This window comes from Anser cygnoides, chromosome 1 (assembly GCF_040182565.1).
Source record: "Anser cygnoides isolate HZ-2024a breed goose chromosome 1, Taihu_goose_T2T_genome, whole genome shotgun sequence".
In the NCBI taxonomy this organism is placed as follows: Eukaryota; Metazoa; Chordata; class Aves; order Anseriformes; family Anatidae; genus Anser; species Anser cygnoides.
The window spans coordinates 75300943-75327631 of NC_089873.1; the positions used below are offsets into that span (position 1 = coordinate 75300943).

The 26689-nt window shown below is 42.8% G+C and overlaps 1 protein-coding gene across 3 annotated transcripts in view; it reads right to left on the minus strand.

Moving 5' to 3' along the window:
- Window positions 1-26689, minus strand: part of PARVB (parvin beta) — a 76363-nt gene that overhangs the window by 37704 nt on the left and 11970 nt on the right. For 2 of the 3 annotated variants that reach the window (XR_007160082.2, XM_048054573.2), the window contains exons 2-3: window positions 11792-11881; window positions 9091-9161 (exon numbers count right to left, since the gene is read on the minus strand). Coding sequence is in view for 2 of the 3 variants with exons in the window: in XM_048054573.2 (XP_047910530.1) it covers window positions 9091-9161; window positions 11792-11881 (161 nt within the window). In the remaining variant the exon portion in view is untranslated. Of the gene's footprint in view, window positions 1-9090; window positions 9162-11791; window positions 11882-21088; window positions 21219-26689 lie in introns of those variants that run through there. The other variant, XM_013184691.3, reaches the window with a different exon arrangement.

Consider the following 26689-nt stretch of genomic DNA (forward strand, 5'->3'; position numbering starts at 1 on the left):
TCTCCAGACCCCTCACCAGCTTCGTTGCCCTTCTCTGGACTCGCTCGAGCACCTCGATGTCCTTCCTGTAGTGAAGGGCCCAAAACTGAACACGGTACTCGAGGTGCGGCCTCACCAGAGCCGAGTAGAGGGGGACAATCACTTCCCTAGCCCTGCTGGCCACACTGTTTCTTATACAAGCCAGGATGCTGTTGGCCTTCTTGGCCACCTGGGCACACTGCTGGCTCATATTCAGCCGACTATCAACCAATACTCCCAGGTCCTTCTCTGCCAGGCAGCTTTCCAACCACTCGTCTCCCATCCTGTAGCTCTGCTTGGGGTTGTTGTGCCCCAGGTGCAGGACCTGGCACTTGGCCTTACTGAACTTCATACAGTTGGCCTCAGCCCATCGGTCCAGCCTATCCAGATCCTCCTGCAGAGCCTTCCTACCCTCGAGCAGATCAACGCACGCACCTAACTTGGTGTCGTCTGCAAACTTATTGAGGGTGCACTCGATCCCCTCATCCAGATCATCGATAAAGATATTAAAGAGAACTGGCCCTAGTACTGAGCCCTGAGGGACTCCACTAATGACCGGCCTCCAACTGGATTTAACTCCATTCACCACGACTCTTTGGGCCTGGCTATCCAGCCAGTTTTTAACCCAACAAAGCATACACCAGTCCAAGCAGCCAGTTTCTTGAGGAGAATGTTGTGGGAAACGTTGTCCAAAGCCTTACTGAAGTCAAGGTAGACCACATCCACAGCCTTTCCCTCATCCACTAAGCGCGTCACTTTGTCATAGAAGGAGATCAGGTTCATCAAGCAGGACCTGCCTTTCATAAACCCATGCTGACTGGGCCTGATCGCCTGCTTGCCCTGCAAGTGCCGCGTGATGACGCTCAAGATAATCTGCTCCATGAGCTTCCCTGGCACTGAGGTCAAACTAACAGGCCTATAGTTCCCCGGGTCTACCCTCCGGCCCTTCTTGTAGATGGGTGTCACGTTTGCTAGCTGCCAGTCGACTGGGACCTCCCCTGATAGCCACGACTGCTGATAAATGATGGAAAGTGGCTTGGCCAGCTCTACCGGCAGTTCTCTCAGTACCCTCGGGTGGATCCCATCCGGCCCCATCAACTTGCGTACATCCAAGTGCTGTAGCAGGTCACCAACCATTTCCTCGTTGATTGTGAGGGCCACATTCTGCTCCCCATCCCCTTCCACCAGCTCAGAGTATTGGGTATCTTTTCTCTCTCTCCTTCTCCTGCCTCATGCTTCCCTGCTGCAGTACCTTTGTGGCTTCAGTGAATTGACAATGCACTTCTGCTTGAGCAGCCTGTGTCAGACACAGCCTGCTGGCACACCTGCTCCCCCGGCACCTGGAGTCCTGGGTTGAGCAGGGAACTGCAGCACTGTGCCATGGTAGCTACAGCCAAGCTCCCACTTTGACTACGGTCACAGGGGAAAGGCTGAGAAGCCCATCTCCCCAGCAGATGCTCCAACGTGTCCTGGAAACCATCTTGTTCTAGTGTCACATAGCCTGATATACACACACACACACATATATATTGCATACAGACAGAGAGAAAAATGTCAAGACAATTGCTCTTCCGGCATTTCATTCTCTACCATTCTCAGGATGCCTCTTCAGCAGTCTCTGGCTCAGGTAAACTCTCCCTGCTCAGTCCTTCTCTTCTAGGTTCAAAGGTAGGATTTTTGAAGAATCATGACATGTCATCTGCCACCAGGAACAGGGCATGAAACCTTTGTATTTCCTTTGAAAACCCCAAACAAAATTAGTTCATTGGAGATTATAGCCAGCAAAAGTTAAATGCAAGAAGATGCAGTCTAAATAAAGCAGCAGAGCTCTGCTCTGCAGGTGGGAAAACACGACTACATTTGGAGAGAAAACTCCAATTAGCTATTCTTGTCTCTTTCAATCTTTTTCAGAAGACAGCAGGACATTTATGGTAAATGGTTGGAGAGGGACATGAGACAAGTTAGTAAAGGACTGCCTTATCTGAAAGACAATGAGAAGAGGAATAGCCTTGAAAACTATTCACCAGTGATACAGAAAAGCAACTCCTAAGTAATGAGGTATTTTCTTGTCACAGATCATCTCAGAAGAGATTTTTGAAGTCTTTCAATAGTGACCACCCAATTCCAAAATGATGAAAGTTTGACATACATAGACACCAAAAGAAAACCACCTGAAGTCATAGAAGATTTGGGTCAATCCATGGGACTACAGAGATTTACAGAGCAGGCTTTCAAAAAATCACCTGAAATTAAGCTGAAACTATCATATGACAATCAAATCCCCTTACAGTCCTAATATGAAGATGCCTGATTTCCCTAAGCCCTCAAAAGCATTGTTAAATACGACTCAGGATGCTAAACTATTTGAAACCTGTACTTAACACGTTATTTTTTCCTGTGCTGAACAGTTATGAAGTCAAAATCCAGAAAATGCCAAGGAATTAAAAACAAAAGTCTGAAAGTATCTTCTAATATAGGAGCCAACATCTTATTTCCAAAAGTTTAGGCACAGAAGAATTATGAAGCAGCTTTGGAAATATTCTCATATGGGTGTAGATTGTTAAAAAAGGGAAATACTTACACTATGTAGTACTTAAATGTTTCAGAGAAATCTAGCACTGAAAAAATTTTGGGAAAGAAGTACATAAAAGAATACAAATGATACGAGGTCTAGCCATAGTTATTTTTTTTAATAGAGTAGCACCTGAATGAAAGAAAAATACCCTAAAGAATGTTCTAACTTCTTTAGTATTCAGACTACAACTCCAATTGGTGGGAAAACAAATTTGCAATTTATATTAAAAAAAAAAAAAGTTTTTATACAGTCCTTGAAGAGTGACAAGTGTTGCAATTTAAAACAAACAAACTCCACACATCCTCAATTTTCCTGTTGTAACTCTTAATTTCTTGAGTGTGTCTTAATTAGGAGCCTGGAAAATCTTTTTGCACTGATTTTTTTTTTTACTTTTTAATTTTTGCAAGGGATGTAAAGCACCATTTTTCTTATTGAAATGACTAACACACAGAAATACATTGTGACTCTTTTTTCATGGAGAGTCAATGCTCCAGCTCTTTAGAATTGCTCCTTCGTGCAAAGACAGAAGCAGAAAATATTCAATAACTTGAATTTCTAAAAATTTAAACCGTTTGATACAGGCACAGAGTGCCTTGTGGGAAGCAGACATAAGGTGAAGCCAGAGTTCTTCCTGTGTGTGAAAATACTCTTAACTTGGATCTCTCTGGCCTCAGACTCCTCTACCCATTCCTTCATGTCTGTGTGTCTGTACTTTATGTATCTTCACTTCAATGTTAATTTCTAAGGTAGGGCTACATTTGCTGCCTTTAAAATGTGTGTAAGAGATGCATTGCAGAAGTGAGGAATTGCTTGACTGCAAAGCCTGTTGTCCCAGTGTCAGCCGTAACACCATGCTTCTCCTTACATGCAATGGCTGGTGAAACCACCAGCAGATCCCACATACAGCTAATGATCTTGAATTCACCTCAACCTCACCTTGTTCAGTACTTGCAGGCTCACAAAGTAGCATGCTGGTACATGGAAATATTTGTTATGTCTCTTAACTAGAGCACACTTTTATGAAAAGCTGCTTTTCTATGAATTTTTCATAGAATGATAGAATGGCCTGTGTTGAAAAGGACCTTAAAAGATCATCTAGTTTCAACTCCCCTGCTCTGGGCAGGGTTGCCAACCACTAGAGCAGGCAGTATAGTATTTGGGATTAGAAGTGATTTTAAAACTTTTATATAATATCCCTGTGTCCTCAAAACCACGCCTGTCCTTTCACACATATTCACACTCATAGAAAACATCTCTGAATTGCGTTAAATGCTCAGACACATGTTTGTAGTTGTAAAATTTCCAGTGGTGCTGTAAATTCTGACACATCCACTTACTACATCATTTTTTGGCCAAATGTATATGTGTGATTTAATGAGCCATGCTGCATTACTAAACACTGGGTTGAAAACTGAAATTTGCCATGAGGCAGAGAGCTGAGAGAAAAGAGTGGTAGACATCCAGAAGGAAAAATAAGCCATCTGCCTGGCCTATTTAGTTTTTAATTTTCACGAAGTGGGTTTTTATATCAAACTTCACCAGCTTCGTGAAGTATTTTTGTCCTGCAGGTTTACTACTCCCATAGTGGCGAGGCACATTCAGAGTTAATCTGCAGAGTTCAAGGGTATAAGGGCCCCACGGCCACTCTACAGAATAATGAACAAAATGAAAAACAAGACAAACTCCGTGAATGCATCTGGCACAATGAGAAAATGGGAAACCCAGTCACAAAAACAGCAAAGAAAGGAAGCCCTGATTTTAATGACCCTTTTCACCCCTGACTACTGGGAGAATTAGGAAGCACAGATCAAAGGTATGAAGGTTTAACTGACTTCAGGGTTGAACATAGAAATTAATATTAGAAATTCTTACTCAGGTCTGGAAACTATTGACTAAGTACAAAGCACTGGCCAGCTGCAAACAGAGAGAAGGCTTCTTGTTTTTAAAAGCAGGCCTTTGAAAGAGCATACAGGAAACAAGGTTTCATTTGGTCACACATGAAACCTTATCAAAAGGAAACAGCTTCATTTTGGTTTTCTCTTCACCACAGTGAATTTTAAAAAGCCATAAGTGTTGACATTGAAAAGGTGGTAATTTATTGGAAAGTAAATTATTTACTACAAATTCAGAATCCTTACTCACCTCAGGTAGTACCTAGAGCAGCAGTGTTTGATCCATGCAAAGTTTAGACATTAAAGTTTAGCTTTAAGGGCCAAAGGTTGTTGCAGCGTCAGTTGATCTTATCAATTCTCTGATCTTACCAAGTCACCTTGCAACTCTTAACTTGCTGTCTTTGGTCAAGGCAAGGCATTTACTAACAGAACCCAATTTTTGCAGGCTCCTGTTGTATACTTTTGGATTCAAATGGTAGAAGCATATTTTATCTATCAAAATACATGAGAAAAGCCTAGGAAATCTGCCACTTATGTTGGTGGCATAAGTGTCAGATCAGAAATGTGTGACTATATTTCTAAGATTCTGATTCAATTCCTACAGCCTATTAAGTACAACGATGTTTCGGATCTTCTACCTCAGTCGCATCTGAACCAGAAGGGGGTAAAAAAAGATTCCTTCCACCTTTGCATCCCATACACAAAGAAAAATCCATGAACAACAAGGAAAGCGCACATAGATCAGCCTCCTAAGTTTTGAACACATTTAAAAAGAGAGCTAGAAGAGCCCACCAACACTCTTTAGAATTAGCAACATGGATCAGCTAAGGGGATTATAGGTATTAATGGAAACTGAACTGTAAACAGATTTGCAATAGCATAATAGCAAACTAGACTTGATTCTAAGTATCACAGACATTGTTTCTTCTTGTTTGCTCCAGATACATCACAGGATACACTTCAGGGTCCAGTCACAAAACAGCCCAAATGCAAAACTCAAACTCTTTAATTTAGTTGTTCTCTTGCCACTTGGCAAATATTGGATAATATGTAAAAGAAGCTCACATATTTCAGACACTAGAAACAGAGTATTTTGTGAGTAAATTATTTATACTATACATATAAATAACAACACATCTTTTCCTGATCTGAATTTTCAGCTTTGTGTCTGTCTAGCCATGTCCCAAACTGCATTTACACACAGGGCAAACAAGGCCATGCAGGGAACTTATCTGAACACATATGAACATATCACTTCATAGTGACAAATTGTGGCAAACTATTTTTAGAATATTGTCAATGCTGATAACAAACAACACTTTAAGGTGTAATTTTAGTTCCTAGTGATTTTAATATAAGCAATAGGATTTAAAGCGTGTATTTTTGCATCCCCAACTAAGCAGCCTTCAGTGAGGGGATTTACTCTATATTTGCTTTAATAAGAATGAGTTTGGTTTTTTTTTCCTTTTGGATTCTTCATCACCACAGTGTTACACAGTTTGAATCCCAGCAGCTCTGTCAAAATTGTTTCCAAATGCTCACAAAAGCTTGCACCAAACAATTCGCTATGCTTATAATTCCTATGGCACCAGGCTAGTACAAATTAAAACAACATTTTGCGGAGACAAAGAGGTATTAAATCAGTGTCAGCAACAGATATCTCTGCTTCCTTTCTGCACTGAGTTCTATCTACCCCAACTGCATGTGACTGACAGGGGAACAGAAACACTCAAAATCAGTGATGGCAAACCATCGGCATGTCTTACTCTGGTGTTGAAAGAGATTTGGGCTGGCACCAATGAAACTAAGTTATACTGCCAAATTTGAAGAGGCATCAGGCTCTGTTGCTGCTATTGACACATTCCTCTTTGAGGGAAAAAGAGAGAGAACTACTTTGAACTATAACAACCTCAATCTATTCAACTCCTTGCAAGACCATGGAGATCTTTGATTTCAAGCTCTGCAGGGCAGACAGTCTCTTCTCCTGGCTGCTGCTATATAGCATTATTAACATGGCTAATTCTTGTCCAGCACTGGGGCTGCCAGAAAACTTCATTAACCACTGAGGAACACAAAATGAGGAATAAATTGCTCATTTGATTGTATTACCCTCATTCTGTGGCATAAAACAGGTTTTGCCAACATGATTCAAACCTCTCCTTGCCTTATAGATTCATAACAACATAGTGTTCAATGTTTTTCTAACTACATCCTTGTAAAAACTCAACTGCAGAGAGGTATGCAAATGTTCAGCAATTACCTAAATTACATAATTTTTCAAGTAGGCACTCTGCAGGACACATCTCTCTCCTTGGAGGATTATCCCAAGGAAACAATGTGAAGTTACATGCTGTTCCCTGCACCAGCTGCTGCAGTTTAATTGGTAATAAGTTACCCTCACTTCATGCAAGTGCAAACTGGTGTACTGAACCACAGCCTAGTTCTGCAATGCACTTCAGGCACTCAGACACAATCTCTAGTCCTGCTCTAAGTCTGATTTTCATTCCTCCTGAAGGTTTTCAGCCTTTCAAAAAGAAAAATATAACCTTGCTAGACTGTGACATCCAGGAAAGACTCACCACCTTATATTAAATTCAAAAGCAAAATTTCCAATTTAAAAACAATTATGATTTCACTATCAAGTCTCCTGCATCACAGAGCACATTTGGTTTCTTCACTGCAGCAACTCTGGTTCAACTGAATTATTCATGGTAACATTACTGCTCCACTAGCAAAGAAACCACAGTGTACTTTGAAAGAGTGGTGCAAGACCACTGTACATTTTGAAAGAATTAATGGATCTGGGTATTAACAAAGAAAGAATGTGCAAATTCACCTAATTTAAAAACACACTGTATTCCAGGTGAATTAGAATAACAAAGAAATTTGAACACAGCTCCTTGCTAAACCCTATTTGATGTGGTTTTGTAATCCTAAACATGCTATTGCACTGTTAATAACAGATCATTGGGCTTGTTTTAAAGATGTACCAGGTGAACAGTTTGCTGAGGCATTCTGCGCAGCATATGCTTGCAGACAGAGGACATGACAGTATCCTGAAAGGAATGTGCCACAGCTCACTCCACTATCTGGCTGGAGTGGGTAAACACTAGCCAAAGTTTTCAGACCCACCTAGCCACAGCTGAACTACTGTTTCTAAAACATACATACATATATAATTTTAATTATTTAAAAAAAAAAATAAAGAGGAAGTGTACTGGGAATTATGACATAAGCACAAACACTTTTGGGGAAGAAATCATATCTGTTCAGAATTGCCAGCACTTCTGTTTCTGCTCAAGCTTTCACTATGCTAATTTCAACAACCTACCAGATAGAAACGGTTCTCCAAAATAGCAGTCCTTCAAGATCAAACCCTCCATCATAGCTGGCAGAAACTACAAGCACTGCCAGGAGGGAGGAAGCCGAACCTCATGTCAGCACAGCTGGGGACACATCACCAGCACCTTGGGCAAGTGTCTCCAGCAACAATACAGACTCAGGATGCTCTGGCCCTTGCCCAAGCCTACAAGTAAACCAGGGGCTTTCTACCTCCCTGCCACATAAAACAGATACAGTGATAACCAAGGAAAAAGAATCATGAGAGGCAGAACCACACAAAACAAAACAAAGTCACTTTGCAGTGCTGTTGCTCAGAATGTAAAGTAGATACATAGTAGATAATTCTCTGCTCCAAGAAGCCACTGAAGAAAACATAACTGAAGTTCTATAAGAGAGTAGGCTCTTTTTCACAAATGTTTAACACATTGTTAAAGTAAGAACAGTAGGAATTGCACAAAAGATAATTAGAACAAATTCATGTTTAATAATTTTTGAGAAACTGAATTATCAAATTGTGAGTTAGCAAGTTGTCATGAAATTGAAAATCATTGTTTCACTGAATGCCTTATTCTTCACATACACAATGGGCAGAAAGTAGACATTATTAGCTAAGGTGTCCATCAGTTCACTCACCTGTTGGTCTCCATCCATGCTCTGGAGATCAGTACGCTATTCAGTATGAAAGCTGAAAAATTCTAACGGCTTTAACTAATAATATATGGGAGCATCCTTCTTTACCCTTTTTCTACCTTTTTTTTAAAAAAAAAATAAATACAAAAACAACAACAACAACAGAGTATAAGGGAAGAAGAATCTCATTTCCAACCTTCCTATAACACCATAGGTCTCCTTGGTGTACCCTACCATGCGCTTGCTCACTTTGGTCCTACTCTTTCCTTCCCAGAAATCTCTCTACAGCTTTCCAAGACTCCTTTCATGTCTTTGTAGAGAGAAAGAACCTATGTTTATGTGCAATGACTGCAGTAGATCAAAGCTAAGCATTGATCCTCCCTTTAATAATCACAAGGATGTAAATGGATAGCGGAGCTTTCTTCCATGGGCGCTCTGACATTCAGGCTTTCTTGTTTCTCTCATTGTTGCTTTTAGCCTTACCAACAGCATCCTTGTTTGTCTCCTCAGTTTTCACAGATATACTTCAGTAATGAGTTGTTCCTCCTCAACTGTATCCATGGTAACCAGCTTGTAAATGACTCTAGCTCAGTAGTTAAAGATCTGAAAAAAGACCAACTACTGACATCCTACCTTGATCAGTTCTTTGAACTTGGGGTCTTCTTTGGAGTTAGGATCAATCATAGTGCGCTCCTCATTCTCCTCTGTCCGAGTGAAATGGGAAACAAGTTAGATCAAATATACATTGCTGAAATATTGCAACAATTACTATTCATGAAGTGACCTGTCAGCTGATTAAGAAATGACAGTGCCCAGTCATCACCCTGGCAAGCAAATATCTGATGATCAAAGTGTGAGGGATTTTTTTTAATAGTCATACAAAGATAATACAACTTCCTAAAATAAATTGTTTCCACTGACCTTCTCCAAACCAGATCCTGCCCTGTGTATGCAGAATACATCAGAAAAATCACCATCCTCTATACTGTCAGGCATACTAATACTAACAAACCAAAAAGGGCAGCCAATTACTTTCCTCTCTCTCCTCAATTTGTATGTCATTTGTATTTGAAAATATCCTTCCCAAACTACACTACCTTGAAAAGTAAAGCAAGCTTATGGTACTACACTTAATGCAGCTGCTGAGACCCAGGCTGACAGTTTGTGCTTCCCTAAAACTTGACACGTAGCAATGGCCATACACATGTGGCCCTGGGTGCAGGAACTGCTTAATCTCTGGTTAACCCAGAAAATGAAAATTACCCCAATTTACATCAGTTCTGCTTATGTGTGCCGGAAGGACATAAAATACATCTCTCAGGTATATAGTCTTCTATTTCTCCTGTTACTGTGGGATGGCAAGACGTGGGAAATGCTTTCCAATGGCCAACCATCCAACCATAAGAGGTAGGAATGTAAAGATTAACTTTTAGAATGGATGATTTTATACTAAAATATGGGTAGAAAAATCAGCTTTAAATCTGTAAAGCTAACAACCAAACAGCCTTTGGCAGAATTATTTTCCCAATAGCATGTGTGAATATATGCATCACATTTGTGTTTATATGCTCCTGTAGATATGTATATCAGTATTTAAGAAACAGTTGGAGCAAGTCTTGTATTTTAAATTCTGTTGCTTGCTTTCAAGTAGTAGACCTCTCTCCCTGCACCCTTCATTTTAGCTCCTTTAGTAGTCAAGTGACAGCTGTGATCAAGGTTAGATTTATTCAAGTGGAGAGCAAACCTTGGCTACTACACAACAGAACACAAGAACAGGTGGCAGTGTCACAACCGAATGAGGAGATCCACATGCCTTCAGCTAAAGTAATAATTTATAGACCCGGTAGATTTATCTTTAGCTGAGTCTAGAGAGGCAATATGAAATCCTGTATTCCATTTGATTTCCCAATTCCTTCCAACATGACAAGGGAGGGTCTTGGGTATGACCACAGATTGGGCCATTGCTACTTTGCATAGAGGAATTCTAAAATCTGACAATGACCAATCTACCATGACTTGCTAATACAGTGCTAGACCTCACTGCTCTCAAATGGGAAACATGACCCTCACAAATCAGCTACAAGGCAAACTATACTATCCTACTGGGTTACCTTAGGCTTTTCCCAGACGTTTGGGTTTGGTATTTTGCAGTGCCCTTAATATTAATAAAAAACAAGACCCTTTTATCTGAACACTCTTGACAAATTTCCACAAATCTAGGAAGAAACATGATTTCTTCAGCTGTTCTTTTTTTTTTTTTTTTCCTGCCCTGTTCCTTTACTTCCTCATTACCCCCTGGGATGAGTCAGGCACTCTAGCTGTAAGGAAGTGACACCCAGTGCACATCCAAAAAGCTGCAAACTGAAATCCTGAACAAGACCCATAAGGGTACACAATTCATCATGAAGTTTTGCTTAAGGATCATCAGTGGTCATGGAATTAATGATTAATTAATTAATTAATTCAATTAATTCTGTAGATTAAGAAAGTTATGTCCAGAAAAGAAAAAAAATACATTTTTTCCAACAAGTTTTAAACACTTACTGCTTTTACATTATGTTGCTGCTCTTTGAGGGACTTGGCAGGGAGGGGAACTGGAAATTGAATACTTGCCTTCCTTCTATAAAGCATTCCTCGTTTTACATATTCCCATACTAATCATATTGTTTTCAACAACATAAATGTTGATCTGTTTATTATCAGGTCCCATTTTGCTGCAACATCACTTGCAAAGTGCCAGCAATAACCAAAGTCAGAACCTGGCATCCAGCTGTTAACGAAACTGTAGCACATACATTGAGTTGAGGCAGTTTAATGGTTCCATAGGAACCACAACACACACTTCCGCCACAGACTTTCTGTGAGTTGATCCTTCAGTTTTGCATCTATATGTGGAAAGATACTACTTCCTTACCAAAGAAGGATGTCCATGAGGACAAATAAAGATTGAGATGCAACTAGACAATGGATTAATGACATTGAAACAACTCTTAAGCAGACAAACTCAGCAGTATTTTCCATCTAATTCTTTGCAAATCCCAATTTTCTACGTTTTCAGAATGGCCACAGAAAAACTCAAAGTCCTCTGCCAATTCCTTGAGCAAGACAATTTTCTTCTACTCTTACTTTAAGTGTAGCTGCCTAGCTGGCATTGCTCTTTAAATTCCATTTTAGCATCTCTATTTTCTAGTCTATGTCTGACATACAATAGTTCTCAATTCTCTCAGTTTCAACTTAGCCATCTATATTCAACAGAAAAGCAATGGATATGGAGTCACAGTGGCAGCCTTCATTAATAATAGCATAGTTGAGTTCTGTAGCATGAATACTATACCTAAGAAAGTATCTTCTGGATGCATGTCCACAGTGCTTGGGTTCATTGGAGCATTTATAGCATTTTTACCTTCTTCTTGCAGGTCACTCACTGAGGAGAAGGAAAAAACAGAAAGAAAGATTGTAATAAATGCAAAGTTTCTGGATATGTAGGGGTAGAAGAGACAGTAAGAACAAACATCTGATAGATCCATTTCAAAATGTGCCCATTGTTTATGGAATGAACTGCAGCTAGAGTAGAAAATAAAATTAACAGAACATCCTTCTATAGCTAATTAAACTGAGCCATCAGACTACCAGCTGAAAATATTTTGCAAGAAACTCAACTCTGTAGTAAAAACAACGTCAGAGCGCTTGTTTCTCCAGAAGGGAGGCACATAAGCTTTGTCTGCAGAATGGCCCAGATCTACAGCAGACAGCAAACTGTAAAACCAAACTCACTTTCTGATAGCACCACCATCACCCATTACCACCTTTTACAACTGCAGAACACCAAGAACTATTTGCCACTGGCCTCATTAAAAGCCTCAGAGAATCCCAGGGAGACCTACCAAATGATGAAAATGTATTTAATTTTAGCATTGCCACTGGCTAAAGATAGATATTGCATGGTCTGGTGAACACAAATTTGGAATCTTTCAAGTTCCCAAACGTACAACTCAGTAACAGTTGGGCAAGTCAGTAGAGTAGGCTGCATCAATGAAATGGATATTAAAATACTTCCCTACATGTTGCTACATGGGAGGAACTGAATTTGAGTAAAAAATTAAATAAATAATAATTGTTTAGTATTATAGAGCTCAACAGTAAGAAAATCAGTAACTGTACTAGAACACTTCTACACTCTCCATGGTCTATCTCCCCCTACATTCAGATAACAACTACTTATTATAAGGCAACCTATTAAAATACATGCATCTGAAGCAGGAGATAAAAGGAGACTGCAATAACCCCATCTATTCGGTCACAGGTCTGTGTTAGCATGGACTAAAATCACACGCGGCAGCATTGTTTTATTTCAGTCTCCTTTGGGAGAGGGGTCCAAGTCCCATATTCTTTCATGGGTAAAACAAGGATTTCCAGACATATAATTGTAAGATCTGCAAGGGAAGCTTCGGGGGTGGGGGGGGGGGTGGGGGAAGCAAAGGAGGACAATTAGCTAATACTCACAGTGTACTAATAAGCGCTTTTGTCAAGAATAGTCAGTATTCCCCTTTCCTGTTGGAAAATCAAATCACAGACTAATCATACGCATGCATTCTGCAAAGGTTACAAAATCCTGCATAAGTACTCACTTTTTTCCAGGTCAATAGAAGTGGAAAAGATAGCAATCCTACTGTCCCAGAAAAGCACAGGAACAACAGCACACTGCAATCCCCACTCCTCCTCTCACAGATAATTGAAATGAAGGCGCTTAAGACGACTTACCACATATCTTAACTGCAGTTCGAAGATATTAGCTAGCTCTGTTTCACAGCATGATATTGAGCATGACTAAAATCCTCAATTACAAAAAGCTGTTCCTATGCTCTGCAAGCTGCAAACACCAGTCTTGCATTTTGAGACCTTACAGCTTGCGAACTGTGCTGGAGAGGCCAGTCAGAGCTGAGGTGGCACAAAGCATGGGGGCAAGGGGCCTGCCAGCCACCAGCACGGCTTCTTTCTGTATTGTACACCTTTTGCAAAGGGAAGGGAGCAGAACAGCATCTGCAGGCTGAGATTTAGCCTCCTGAATAAACGTCATTATTAGCAAAGCTTTAATTGTCCCTTTTCTGCATTCGTTCGTATTTTTGGAAAGCTCTCCAACCAAAGGTCAGGGAGCTAAGAGACCTCACACATCAGACCAAACAGCTTTCACAGCATGCCTCACCCTGCCCTGCTTGCACATTGCCCAGCTAGAGCTTCTTCCCTCAAGCAGCTCCTGCACTGTGATGCCAATGGGAATACAGCCACAAGGAGGCATAAGGAAAGATGTGTGGGAAATAGACATTACAGGAGAAGATTTTTAAAGTCCTCTTAGGACTATAAATGCCCAAGTTCCACTTAAATTAAACTTCCTTATAGATGTAACTTCCTTTTCATTATTAAAGCACTTCTGTCATTCTGGGAATGCCAAGTGTTTGGTAAGGTCAGAGCATTAGTGTACCTAATGTTTTGCAAATGCAGAAGAGAGCTGCTGAGCTCCTCAGGGCAGTGAATGCATGGTATTGTCTTCAGTGTATGCTATATAAATAAAATACTGCATACATTTCAAGCCAGACTAATTTTAAATGCAGCTAAACTGTTTTTATTCCCAAATGTTCAATTAAGGTGATACATTTGCTTTTTTTTTTTTAATATTGAAATGATCTCCACACTCTTCCTAACACAAATACCTTGTTTCTGAGCAATTCACTAAACCAAAAGAAAACATCAATGTGGATGTGTGCCCTAAGCCCCCTCCCTCTAGTCCCTCATGACATGAAGAGCCATGTAAAACCCTTATACTTGCCTTCAGATCCAGCAAGACTTGGCCAGAACAAGAGCAGAGCATCCTGCCCTACTGCTAACAGCAAAGCAAAGTTGCTTCGGTAGAAAGCCTCCCAAGGCCTGCTGCCCAGAAAGCCCTAGCCACAGAGAGCCCATATGCCACGTCCTAAGCTTAGGAAGAGGTTCTTGCTGGAAACATGATCTGTCATACCTCCTTTTTTGCGCTGTTTACACAGGAGCCCTGCCATTTCAGCCCCCCAGCACCCGGAGGTCCATCACACACATCCATACATGAATTGCGTGGGCAGTCTTCATGCTGAAGGGAGCAACTGGATGAGGGGCTGATACCTCGATGCTGCCAGCCCCAGGTTAATTCGGGCAGCGTGACACTGACACGGGAGGTGGTGCTCAGATGGCCTCCGAGCTGTCAGGCTGGGGCAGGAGCAGCGGAGAACGGAGTGAGCAGAGCACTGCTGCCAGCCAGGATCCTCCCTATCCCCGTCACTTCTGCAGATGGTCATGTGCCTGGCTTGGCCTGCTGCTGCCTGCCTCAGGGCAAGGACTCTGAATGATTAGACTGATGCCAATATGCCTAGTTTGGCAAACACCAGCTTCTCCGACTTTGTAACAGCCACAGTGGTTTAGCTGTAAGGCTTACACTGGACTCTTACAGGGAAGGAGCCATCCATGCAAAAGGGCATGTTACTGCAAGATCAGAGCTCAGCTTGCATACCAGGTTGCAGCCACGTTAAGTCCCACATGACGCATTGCTGCTCCTTGCCTGCTCTCCACCTGCCTGTTTGCAGGAATTCTTCTTTTCCTCTGCCCTTTCCTGCAAGAAACATTTTCCTCTGTTGTTCTGGAGCAATTCTTTGTATGCTCTCTAAATGAGATCTGAGTAAAATATCTTTCCGTAACGCCCAATAATTCCATTTCATAGGTCAGTCAGGAAACCTGCAGCAGGGGAAGACAGCAGAGGTACGCTGAGCACAGCGTACCTCGTGACAGCGAGTACGATCGTGACAGCGATCACTTAGTCCAGATTAGTCCAGACCGATTCCAGCAGATGCAGATCTGTTGCTCCGGGCTGGTTTGATCACACCACCAGCAGACGTCTCAGTGCCAGCACATCTCCTGCAAGCAGCCCCAGCACCCAGGGAGAGCTCTCCTGCCCACAGATGGACCTCACCCCACCATGACCCACCACAAGGCTCTGCTGAATGGTCACAGCCTTAACGTAACACTTGCAGACAGTCTAACGACTGCCATGACCCTGCACAGGGCGGGCCAGGTGTAACCACAGGCACAAGAAGACAATGCCTTGGAAAGATCTCTGGCAGAAATAACTGCGATTTCTCCCAGACGTCTGTTACAGCCTGCTTCGCTTCTGGCTTGGGATCCCCTCTCTGAGCTGATCCTCAATTAGCAGGCAGTGCCAGTCCTCTGAACCACCTCAGGACCACTACAGCCAGCACTAGCAACATTCAAGTGCAAGGAGGGATGGGCGAGCAGCCAAGGTATTCAGCAACAGCCTCGATCATCTCCCTAAACCAGAATTTAAATTCACACCTAAAAGGTCACTTCTTGACCAGTCAGTCCCCTGGAAAGCAGCAAGGGTTCCTGGAAGCTCTCCAATGTTTTAACAGGCTCCTGGCAGTATCGGCAATCAACATGGTTTAATCACAGTGGAAGCTATTGTGGCCTTTCCAAAAAATTAATATAATGAGCAGATCGTAAACACACGTGCTACACAGCATGACATCTTTAAGCCAGGTAGGCCACCTCAGTGCATGGAGTACAGGCAAACTGCACAGAACAGGAGCAATTAGCTGCAGAAAGCTGGAAGCACCACCAAGGCTGTCAAGTATTTCTCACAAGTAGGGAAATAAATGACCTTTAAAGTCAGCAGGAGCACTGTAACAAGAAGTCCCTGCTTTCTCCTTTTTATAAGAAAGAGCAAGCCATTGTCAACTTATTTGATCCTTTCTACCTTCACTCTTAATAATATTAGTATGATTTAAAAAAAAAATCAAGTACATAGCGCAGCTCACCTCTTAAATCTTTACTATTCACTGCTTTGTTATTAAAAAGTTGACCACAAGCTTCTGCCTCTTACAAAAGCAAATGCTACTTAATTTTAGCTCTAGTTATTTCTGACTGCAGGGCTGAATCTCACCCCACAGAAAGCAGCAGCTGCCATAGTGCTCATCATGGGACTGTGGATACGGTGCTTTCCTTCAAACTCAAGCAGTGTTGAGCTGGCTCCTCAGCACTGCCTGAACCACAGCTTTTACATTACGTACTTTCATCTCATGATTAAACCCTAACTTTGGAAGCTATTAGACTGGTTTACTGTTGGCTCTGCTACTGATGACTTGTTCAAGTAACTTTGTCATCCTCTTTGGTACAAGCAACACACAATAAAGAAATGTACAACCAGAACTGCACAGGAAGCTCTTTTCCTGCTCCCAAAGTCTTACTGCTCTTCACAGAGACAAAACCACGGCCAGCTGCACTTTCTCAACCAGCAGCTCAAATCCTGTGAGTTCAGATAATCACATGCAAACTGGGAAGTCAATGTCAAACTCCGTTTCTACCCGACTCAGGTCAGTGGCATGACCCCCATCTGTTTGCACCTCAGGTGAGAGGCAGACACTGGCCGATTCCTCCTGAGGAAGCTGACCAGCCTCACACAAAAGATCAAACATCTCCTGGAGCTGCCACTTCCCATGGGAGGTCTGAGACCAGAGGGCAATAGTGCCCTGGGGAGCGAGGGCCTGCAGCGCCTGCCTGCTCCTCCCCTTGCTCATTGCACACCATCACATGCAGCCACGCGCACAAAATTCTACCTGACACCTGAATGCCCTTCTTAAAAAGAAGTATTCAAAACTATAAGCTTTCTAGGAATGCTTCAAAAAAAAAAAAAAAGTTTCACAAAAACTTTTCCATTTGCAAAAACATTTTCCAAGAAAAACTGTTGTACTGGCACCTGTCAAACCAGCCCCAAACATAGTGTGTGCTGACACACTTTAGACCATCTCTTTTCTAGGAGCAAACTGCACACACAATTCACCAGTCTGCTACTGCATTACTAATTGCTTAACATTTACAAAAGGCTCTGAGATCTTTTGGTGGAGAATGCAGGAGAAGGACAAAGCCTCCATTAATTACAATAGAGAATTAATAATCCCTGTGCAGATCAAATGCAAAGATTTGATCTCATTCACGTAAAGACACTGTATCAAGGGACTGCACTCAAAACAGAACAGTAATAAAGGAAATTATTTATATGCCTCAGCAAGCAAAGAAGGCACTCACAATGGCCAGGATCTGTCACTTAAAGAAATTTACAGCTAAAGACAGCTTTCAGAAAAGAGCTGTAGTAATCTTTTTGTTTTAGTTGCAAAGAGCAAGCCACACTTGCTTATATGGACATGTTTAACTTACAAAGATGAGAGGCCTATTTTGTGACTGACAGAACAAAGATCACCCTTGTATTTTTGTCAGTGGGAAAATATGTATCTACGGTGGCAGCAGCACATGTAACATTTGATCTAGCCAGAAACTTTTATGAAAAACTGGGCCTTTGTGTTGCTTTGGAGGATGAAATATTGTTTTCAGTTTTTTACCGTCAAAATCCTTACCTACTGAATGGTGCTGTTTTTAATTGTGGTGAAAAAAAGAAAACTTGCATTTTTGATTGGTGACACCTATGCTGAGTCAAATAATATTAACACTGCTGCAGCTGTCCTGGGCAAGCCCTTCATATGTATGAGCTCTCCTCAAAAGAGGAAGGGTGTGCTAAAGCAGAAGGGGGAAACGGGGAGAGAAGAAATAGCCTGGGAGAAAAGAGACCAAAGCAGACCGCAGCAACCACGAGCAGCTTTCAACCTCACCAGTGCTGGCAACTAAACACCAAACCAAACAAAATGAGAATTTTTTATTACTAAGTAGAAAGATTTTTAGCCATAATTGCACAGCACACTTCAACACAGCAGGAAAGCGGAATCCTACAAAAAGCGAGCTGCTGCCTTCTGAACCAACTCTCTGCTTCAGCTCGCTGCCCTGCCTGGCTGAGTGGAAGCTCCTGCCCTTCTCCAGCCAGCACCTGTGCTGGTAACCTCCTCTTTGCCCATCCGCTGTGGGCAACAACAGAAAAAGCAGAACTGGCCACCACTGCTACTGCTGCTGAGGTATCTGAGAAGAGCCCCCCGCCCCACTCTTAATCTGGCTCTGATAACAACTTACAAAGCTGGAGCCAGACCACAGCTGCATGGGCACAAATCAGCAGGACTATGAGCCAAGGTGAGCCCACAGCATCAGTACAGTGCTTGGGTCTTCAAAGCAGTCAAACCGATCCTCCCAAGCTTCACAGCTGCCACAGGACAAGGCCAGAGCTCATCTCATCTGTTTCAGTCCCCTTCTGCTCAGCTCATGCAACAGGTCTAACACCCACACAGTAAGCACTTAACCAGGAATCCTCAGAAATCAGTTCTGCAAGGCAGAAAAGCAAGACGCAGACTTTGACAGAAGCATATAGAAAGCTGTGGAGCTAAACCTAAAAGTCTAAGTCAGGACTCTCCATTTTGTGGTAAGCCCCTGCTTCCTGTTTCCTGAATTACTGCCCTGAGCCATAGCTATGCAACTGTTCTATTTGGTAGGCATCCACGCTATCAGCCAAGGGGCACTGCAGACTTCCCCTCCATCCCTAGCTGCCACTCACCCCTTCCTCTTTGTCTGCGGAAGCCATGCCATGACCAAGTGTGGGAGCACAGCATGGCTGAAAACCAACCAGCTAAGACAGAAAAAAATAGTAATTTAATTTTCACTGTGCAGACGCACAAACACTAGTGCTGGCTGAGAAAAAAAAAATATTGCAGAAGACTGTAGAAAGGAATGGTGTTTTAAAGTGTTTATAGAGTTACAGCTCCAGAGGTAGGGTTTTCAAGAATGGAAAAAGCCACCCAGTAGCACACTGAACAGATATGCCAACCTGGTCAGCTCTGCTTCACTCTTCCTGCATTGGCCGTACAGCAGCAATCCCAGAGCTTTGAAAATAGCACAAGACTTTAATACCTTTCTTTTTGCCAGATAGTAGTATATTTTCAAAGATAGTAGTGTATTTTCAAGTATATCTTCAAGCAGGTCATAGCAAACAGTTCTGACATTTTGTCTTCCCTGCCCAAAATGAAACAATGCTCCCCTTCACACAGTTGAGCAAGGAAAGGACAACAAACTGAATTTTTATCTGTAATATCTTTCAGTATTCTCAGGATGCATGTTGACTGCTACAATTCAATATTGTGATCACATGTGCACTTCTGAAGTCTGGAACTAACGTTTGGCTAGGAGCAGATCCCCTTAAGTTAAACATCATCTATCCACTCATTACATGTGATTTCCTTCCCTTTTCCTGCCTCTTGCACTAGTTTTTGCACAGTCTTGCTAACAAATGGAAATATCTTTCCAGTAAAGAGAGGGTCTCAAGCCCTCAAGTGTGTATTTTATTTCTAAAGCACTTGCCTGGCTCACTTAAGCACTAATATAACATAAACCAAAACTAGACAGCTTCTACACTCCAGGACATAAACTGGATGTACCTTTGGCATTTGTGTTGTGCTGAGATTGTAAAAAAATTGCTTTGATGACCAGAGTTCTTCGACATGGAAAAGACAAGTTGCATCCTCAAATATCACAGGTAGTAACTGCACCCTAAAAGTGGCTAGGGAAAGCTACACTCCCTTTGCACACAAATTCTACTTGAAAATGTAGAAAATGCACTTCCTCAGTCCCCCTAGTTAAAATTCCATCACAATGTACAGAAGGTCATTTCTTCCCAAGAAGCAATGGTGGAGGATTTTGTTCTCCCACACACACTGCACGAGCACCTGGACAACTTCCACCTGAAAGAAAGATGCAGAATCAAATCTGGCAGATGAGAATACAAGTAACGAAAAAGTCTGACGAGAAGAGGAAAGAACCAAAGGGGACTTCTGGCTTCAATATGCCCCCACTAGAAAACCTGCAAGGCATTTTAAATTTCGTGCTATCAATTCTCCATGAAATAGTGTATTCCACTATTCAGCACTTAGTACTTCAAGGCTTCCGTGTACTCCTATAACCAAAGATAACAGGCACAAGCAGGCAGGAAAACACACATTCTGTCTAGAACTTGGTCTGAGATCCCTACCTAAGCAGACTGATTTCAATGAGCACCAAGCATCAAAAAGACTTCCTTAACCAAAAGCAACTCGAAAAAAAACAGAATCAACTCATTACTTAAGGTATCCAAGTCTGATGCGTCCAGCCAAAGCCAATCAACAAGAGAGAGGCAGCAGCAGAGCTGAAAGCATTACTCTGGCATAGAGATGCCTAGTCCACTCATTCGGTTCTTGTTTTCTCTATCATGACAAGATCAGAGAGAAAACAGCAGTGAAGTCTACCACCACCCACAGTCTTTTCTCTGATCCCCCATACATATTCAAACAGTCCAAACTTTATGAAGCAGAACACTTGGTATCAAAAAAGTCACTACTACTGCACATGGTAATATGTTTTACACCTGAGCTCATTTCCATCCCTCCACTGCCTTCTTTCCACCTTCTCCTCACAACTTGAGGCTTCATTTGCAGGTACCTGAATGAAACCAATTCAGTCAACTAACATGCTTCAGCTTACTGCTTTCCCCACATCCTTCACCCTACTTTCCAAAGGCACCAAAAGATTGACAACCACCAAAAGCAGTCCACTGTACAAACACAACATTTGCTGTCGCCTTTTCTTCCGAACATGTCAAGAGCAGTAAAAAGGCAGTAAAAAGCAGACTCACTACTGAAGGCAGTGATGGCAGGTGAACACAAGAAGAAACAGAAAGGCAGTCTTCTCCAGCTGATGGTACAGAGCTCAACAAGCAGGCTTCTCACAAATGGAAAGGAGGCTACACCTATGACTTGCAATTCAAAAAAAAAGGCATTTTTTTTGCTTGTGCAACATGATTCTACAGGAAGAGTAAGCTGAGATAAATGCAAACCACAAAAAGCGCATGTGCCTAATTGCTGGAGTTGCCCAAATGTCACCCAGAAAGATAAGGAAACCCCTGAAAAAAACTCATATATTTGCAACACAAATATTTAGGATTTTCTAGTGAATATTAGGTTTCAGTTCAAGAGAACACACAGGACCGACGGAGGGATATGCAGTACTTGAGACTTGAAACTTTATCCTAAACTACCAATACAAACTTTTCAGAGTATTGTATACTAAGGTTACTCTTGCCCATGTCTACCTTTTGTTTCCTGTCTAAATCCAGGGCACCAAAGATGTGTACTGAAAAGGAACTGAAATATCTCACTAAACAAGCAGACTCTGCAAAATACAAGAAGTTTTCTCAGTGGTTTCCAGACCAGTCATATGTGGAAAATTATTTTACACATATGCTTACAGCACCAGTGGAGCCTGCCAAGACAAGCACTTCAGTGATAAGAGCTACAAACCTCAAAGTAAAAGAAAGTTTGCATCTCAGAGCCCAGTCAGATAAAAGCTAGTCCATGAGGGAAAAGTATAGTGGAAATAATGTCTCCCATGGAAGTATTCAGATGCTTAACTCTGCCTGGGTTAAGTAAGAAATAGACACTACCATGTTCTAACCAAGTTGCTGAAGACCACACAGAAAGAGGAGCCCAGGCCACTGACTGCTATTCCAGTCCAGTCTCCCAAACACAGCTCATAAGGAATAACAAAACGAAATTGTGAAAAAACAGCCAGCCCAAGAATCACATCAAAACAAGTCCAAGGCACAAGATAATGTCACATTTTGCCAAGTATCAAAGGACCTGTAGCTATATTATCTGTTTATTTAAACAGCACACAAACATTTCACATGGTCTGCAGTTCTAGCTTTCTGTGGTCTCATTTAAAGACTTTGCACAGCCAGTACCAGGTCCTATGAGCTAGAAAACATGGTCTGCCAGTGGGGCCAAACATCTTAGAGACCTTCAAGTTCAGCTACTTGTCAGTCCTAAAAGAGCTTTATAACTACACAGCCTCTCTAACTCACCTTCACATAAAGAAGCAGCCAGAGCAGCAGTCCAGTAGAACCCATGCTTTCCTTCCCACTAAAAGGGTAGGCAGTGAAAAAGAAAAAAAAAAATGTAGTCTTACTAGTATGCTAGTGCAAAAAGTCAACAGTCTCTGATGAGAAAGCAGGTCCTTGCACACCCCTGTATTCACCCGCTCAGAAATCACTGTGCCGCAGACTTTGCACTGTCATGCTGTTCAAGAAATGTACTTACTCCAGCCTTAGAAGGATCTAATTTCCCAGAGAGCCACATAAGTTCAAAGGGAAAAGTCAGGGTGGAAGGGACCTCAGGAGGTCTCAGTCGGACCCTACTCCTCAAAGCAGTCAGCTCTGAGATCAAACTCAGCTGCTCAGAGCTTTATTCTGTCACATCTTAAAACCTCCAAGAACAGAGACTGAACAAACTCTCTGAGCATCCTGTCCCATTGCTTCATAGCCCCCATCATGACAAAGTTTCTCCCTTTATCCAGTCTGAACCTCACTTGCTGTAGTTTATTCCTGTTGGCTCTTTCCTCCACTATGAACAACTGTGAAGCACCTGGCTTCATCTTCTCAGTGATCTCCTCAGAGGTACTAGCAGACTGCTTACAGAAGATCTCCCTAAACCCCTTCCTTTCCCAGGCTGAACAAGCCCAGCTCCCTCAGCCTCTCCTCACAGGAGGAGTGCTCCAGCTGCCATCCATCCTGGTGGCTCACTGATGAATGTGCTCCAGTTTAGTCGTGTCTTCCTGGCACTGAGGAGCCCAAAATTGGACACAGTACATCAACTTTGGCAGACGACACCAAGTTGGGGGGTAGTGTTGATCTGCCAGAGGGTAGGAAGGCCCTGCAGAGGGACCTGGACAGGTTGGATTGATGGGCAGAGGCCAATGGGATGAGGTTCAACATGGCTAAGTGCCGGGTCCTGCACTTTGGTCACAACAACCCCATGCAGCGCTACAGGCTTGGGGCAGAGCGACTCGAAAGCTGTACAAAGGAAAAGGATCTGCGGGTGTTGGTCGATGCTCGCCTGAACATGAGCCGGCAGTGTGCCCAGGTGGCCAAGAAGGCCAACAGCATCCTGGCTTGTATCAGGAATCATGTAGCCAGCAGGACCAGGGAGGTGATTGTCCCCCTGTGCTGTGCTCTGGTGAGGCTGCACCTCGAGTACTATGTTCAGCTTTGGGTCCCTCACTACAAGAAAGACATCGAGGCCCTGGAGTGTGTCCAGAGAAGGTCTACAAAGCTGGTGAAGGGCCTGGAACACAAGTCCTGTGAGAAGCAGCTGAGGGAACTGGGTTTGTTTAGTCTGGAGAAGAGGAGGCTCAGGGGAGACCTTATTGCGCTCTACAGCTGCCTGAAAGGAAGGTGTGGGGTGCTGGGGGTCAGCCTCTTCTCACAGGTAACTAGTGGAATTATTAGTGAACTAGAGGGAATGGCCTCAAGTTGTGCCAGGGGAGGTTTAGGTTGGAAATTAGAAGACATTACTTTTCAGAAAGAGTAGTCAGGCATTGGAACGGGTTGCCTAGGGAGGTGGTGGCATCACCATCCCTGGGGTTGTTTAAGGAAAGCTTGGACCTGGTGCTTAGGGACATGGTTTAGTGGGTGACATTGGTAGTAGGGGGATGGTTGGACCAGATGATCTTGGAGGTCTTTTCCAACCTTAATGATTCTGTGATTCTGTGAACTGGAATCTAATGAGTGCTGCGTAGAGGGAGGTGACCACCCTGCTCAACCTACTGGTTGTGCTTCTGTTAATACAGCCTAGGAATCTTTGTTGCAATGGCACGCTGCTGGCCCGTGGTCATCTTGCTGCCCACCAAGACCCCCAAGGCCTGTCAGCAGAGCTGCTCCCCAGGCAGGCACCTTTATGTCCATTCTCTTGCACAGCAATTGGTTGTTCTGCTTTTACTCTTCCAATATAACAGATATGAAATCTTTCACACTCCCAGTACCACTCCGTTTCGCTAGCTATGTTGTGACACAGCAAATTGGTCAGCCTCCCTGGGACAGCGATGCTCATCTCCTGTGCATTCAGCATAAAACTGGAATTCCTCAGCTCAGACAGTTTCACAGGAGTTGCGCTTTCATTCTCAGACAATCCTCTTACCAACCACTGGATCAACATCACCTTTGTTGAGCAAATAATGGAGACAAGCGAGGATGCTTCTGCCAGGATTCTGGCATGTGACACCATTAATGGGAAGAAAAGTCTCTCACTAAAAATTACAGTTACAGAAAAGAAACACATGCTCATTCCCCCTTGGTTAAAGAGCAGATGGATTAAGGTTCTTTGCCAGGTCCTGAAATGGATCAGCAAATGTTGGTGCCTGTGAGCTGTCTGGTAATGTGTAAATGACAGAAATTAAGGAAACAGAAATATACAATTGGAAAGAGAGTATAAAACAAACACCTTATATGTCAGAGTCATGGCTTGGTCAAACATCATTCCCTAACCTTCTTACCGCTCATAATACTAATGTCAGCAGAGAACAGCCGCCACAGGTAAATTTTTTATATTAAACAATACTAAGCTAAATGATACCTAGGATCCAAGGTGATGATTTAAACTTTGGCCCCTCACTATGTTAATACAACTACAGCTGCAGTACTGCAGTAAAAGTGGGCATTTTCAAGAGAGTGAAAATGCACAATTTTTTAAATGGTCAAGAGGGAAACTATTAATCTGAATCTGTGTGAGCAGTAACACATTTTTCTATTTAACGACAGTGAAAAAGACACCACGCTCCATGTAGCCATCAGAATCACTCTCCTCATCCAGCTCTCACTGACTGTGTATGCAACCACCTCAGCTAAAAGAAAAAAAAAAAAAAGTAGCAAGGCTACATGGCAGCTATAATAGAAAATATACTATTTCCTTGTTCAGTTTATTTCATTATGGTTAGTGTATATATATATAGCATAATCATATATTCTATGATTGTGGTTCAACTACTCAAGAGAAAGAAGGACTAAAGAAGGAACTGGAATTCCAGGAGCCAGAACAGTTTGCTTATTTTACAATCAAAATGCAAGCTATATCTGATCACCAGACAGGTCTCAGGGATTATAAAGAAGCCTTTTAACTTGGAGAAACAATCACTGAGAGGCAAACCTGAATTCCCAAAGATCCTGTTGATTGCCACTGGCAAAGCCACAAGCAGAATGACATTCTGCGGCCTCCCCTCTGAGCCTAAAGGCTCTGGAGAGAAATCCACAGCTGGTGTATAGAAACAAATTGCATGTCCAGCATTTATAATTAGAAGCTTCGTTGTGTGGATCTACGTTCCCCCACAAGGAAGTGACAGTGATTTAAGAGCCCAGAGCTCCAGGCCAGCACACTCTGCCAGGTGCGCATGTTCTCTCCACATCTGGTTTTCAGAGCAAGACTTAGATGGATTCAAACTACAAAACCCTAAAACCACATATATTAGCCACAATACTTCTCCAGTTAAACTATATCTATATACACATATATATACACGCACCTACAACAGAAATTACAAATTTTGGCTTGCAGCTTTCTACTCAGCCAACGAAAGAGTCCAAATCAAGAAGCTGACACCTGAGTAGGCTGAATACACTTCACCCCAGAGCAATCACTTGGCCACTGACCTACAAGTTCTGCAATACAGAGGTTCCTGTTCCCACTTCCCCTCCACTCTCAGCCTGCTCCCAAAGACAAACCGGGGTCACCATCACCCACAAGAGACATGCTGGTTTAGCTCCCCAGCCCACAGCCCTGCCTGCAATGGTGCAGTCAGTGTGCACTGTCACCAGGTGGCCTGTCCTGCAGCAGAGCTCCCAGGAAGCCAGCGCTCCTCCTGAGAGCGGCCCAGAAGGGCCCCTGGCAAGCAGAAGCACTACAGCACACACCGCACTTCCCTCCACCTCCCATCCCTCAGCCGAGGCTGAGAAGTGCTAACGTCACCTCTGGTCACTGCCTGAGGCAGGTACACCACAGCCACAAGAGCAGCACGTAAAGCAAGGGCCATTCCACATATGTGCCATACACTGAGGGGAACACCTGCCACCGAGATGCACACTTTACAAGATACATTCAACAGCTCTGATGACTGCATCAGTTGATTTTGCAGTGCCCTGAGGGTCAAACTAAGCTTCATCAGTGACAATGTGCATGTACAGCACATTTCACAGAGCAGACAGAGAATGTACAAGAGAGAGGATGAGCAACTACTGAAGCCACCACACCAAAGAGCTCACGTGGAGGGCAGTGCAGAGTAAGGCGTCTTTCAGTGGACACCATCACAGATGACCAGTACCATCAGCCACATCCAGGCACTGGCATGGGTTGACAGCAGGTCAGATCTTTCTCTGGAGCCATGTGGTTGACTTTTAAGTCACTGCCTTCTG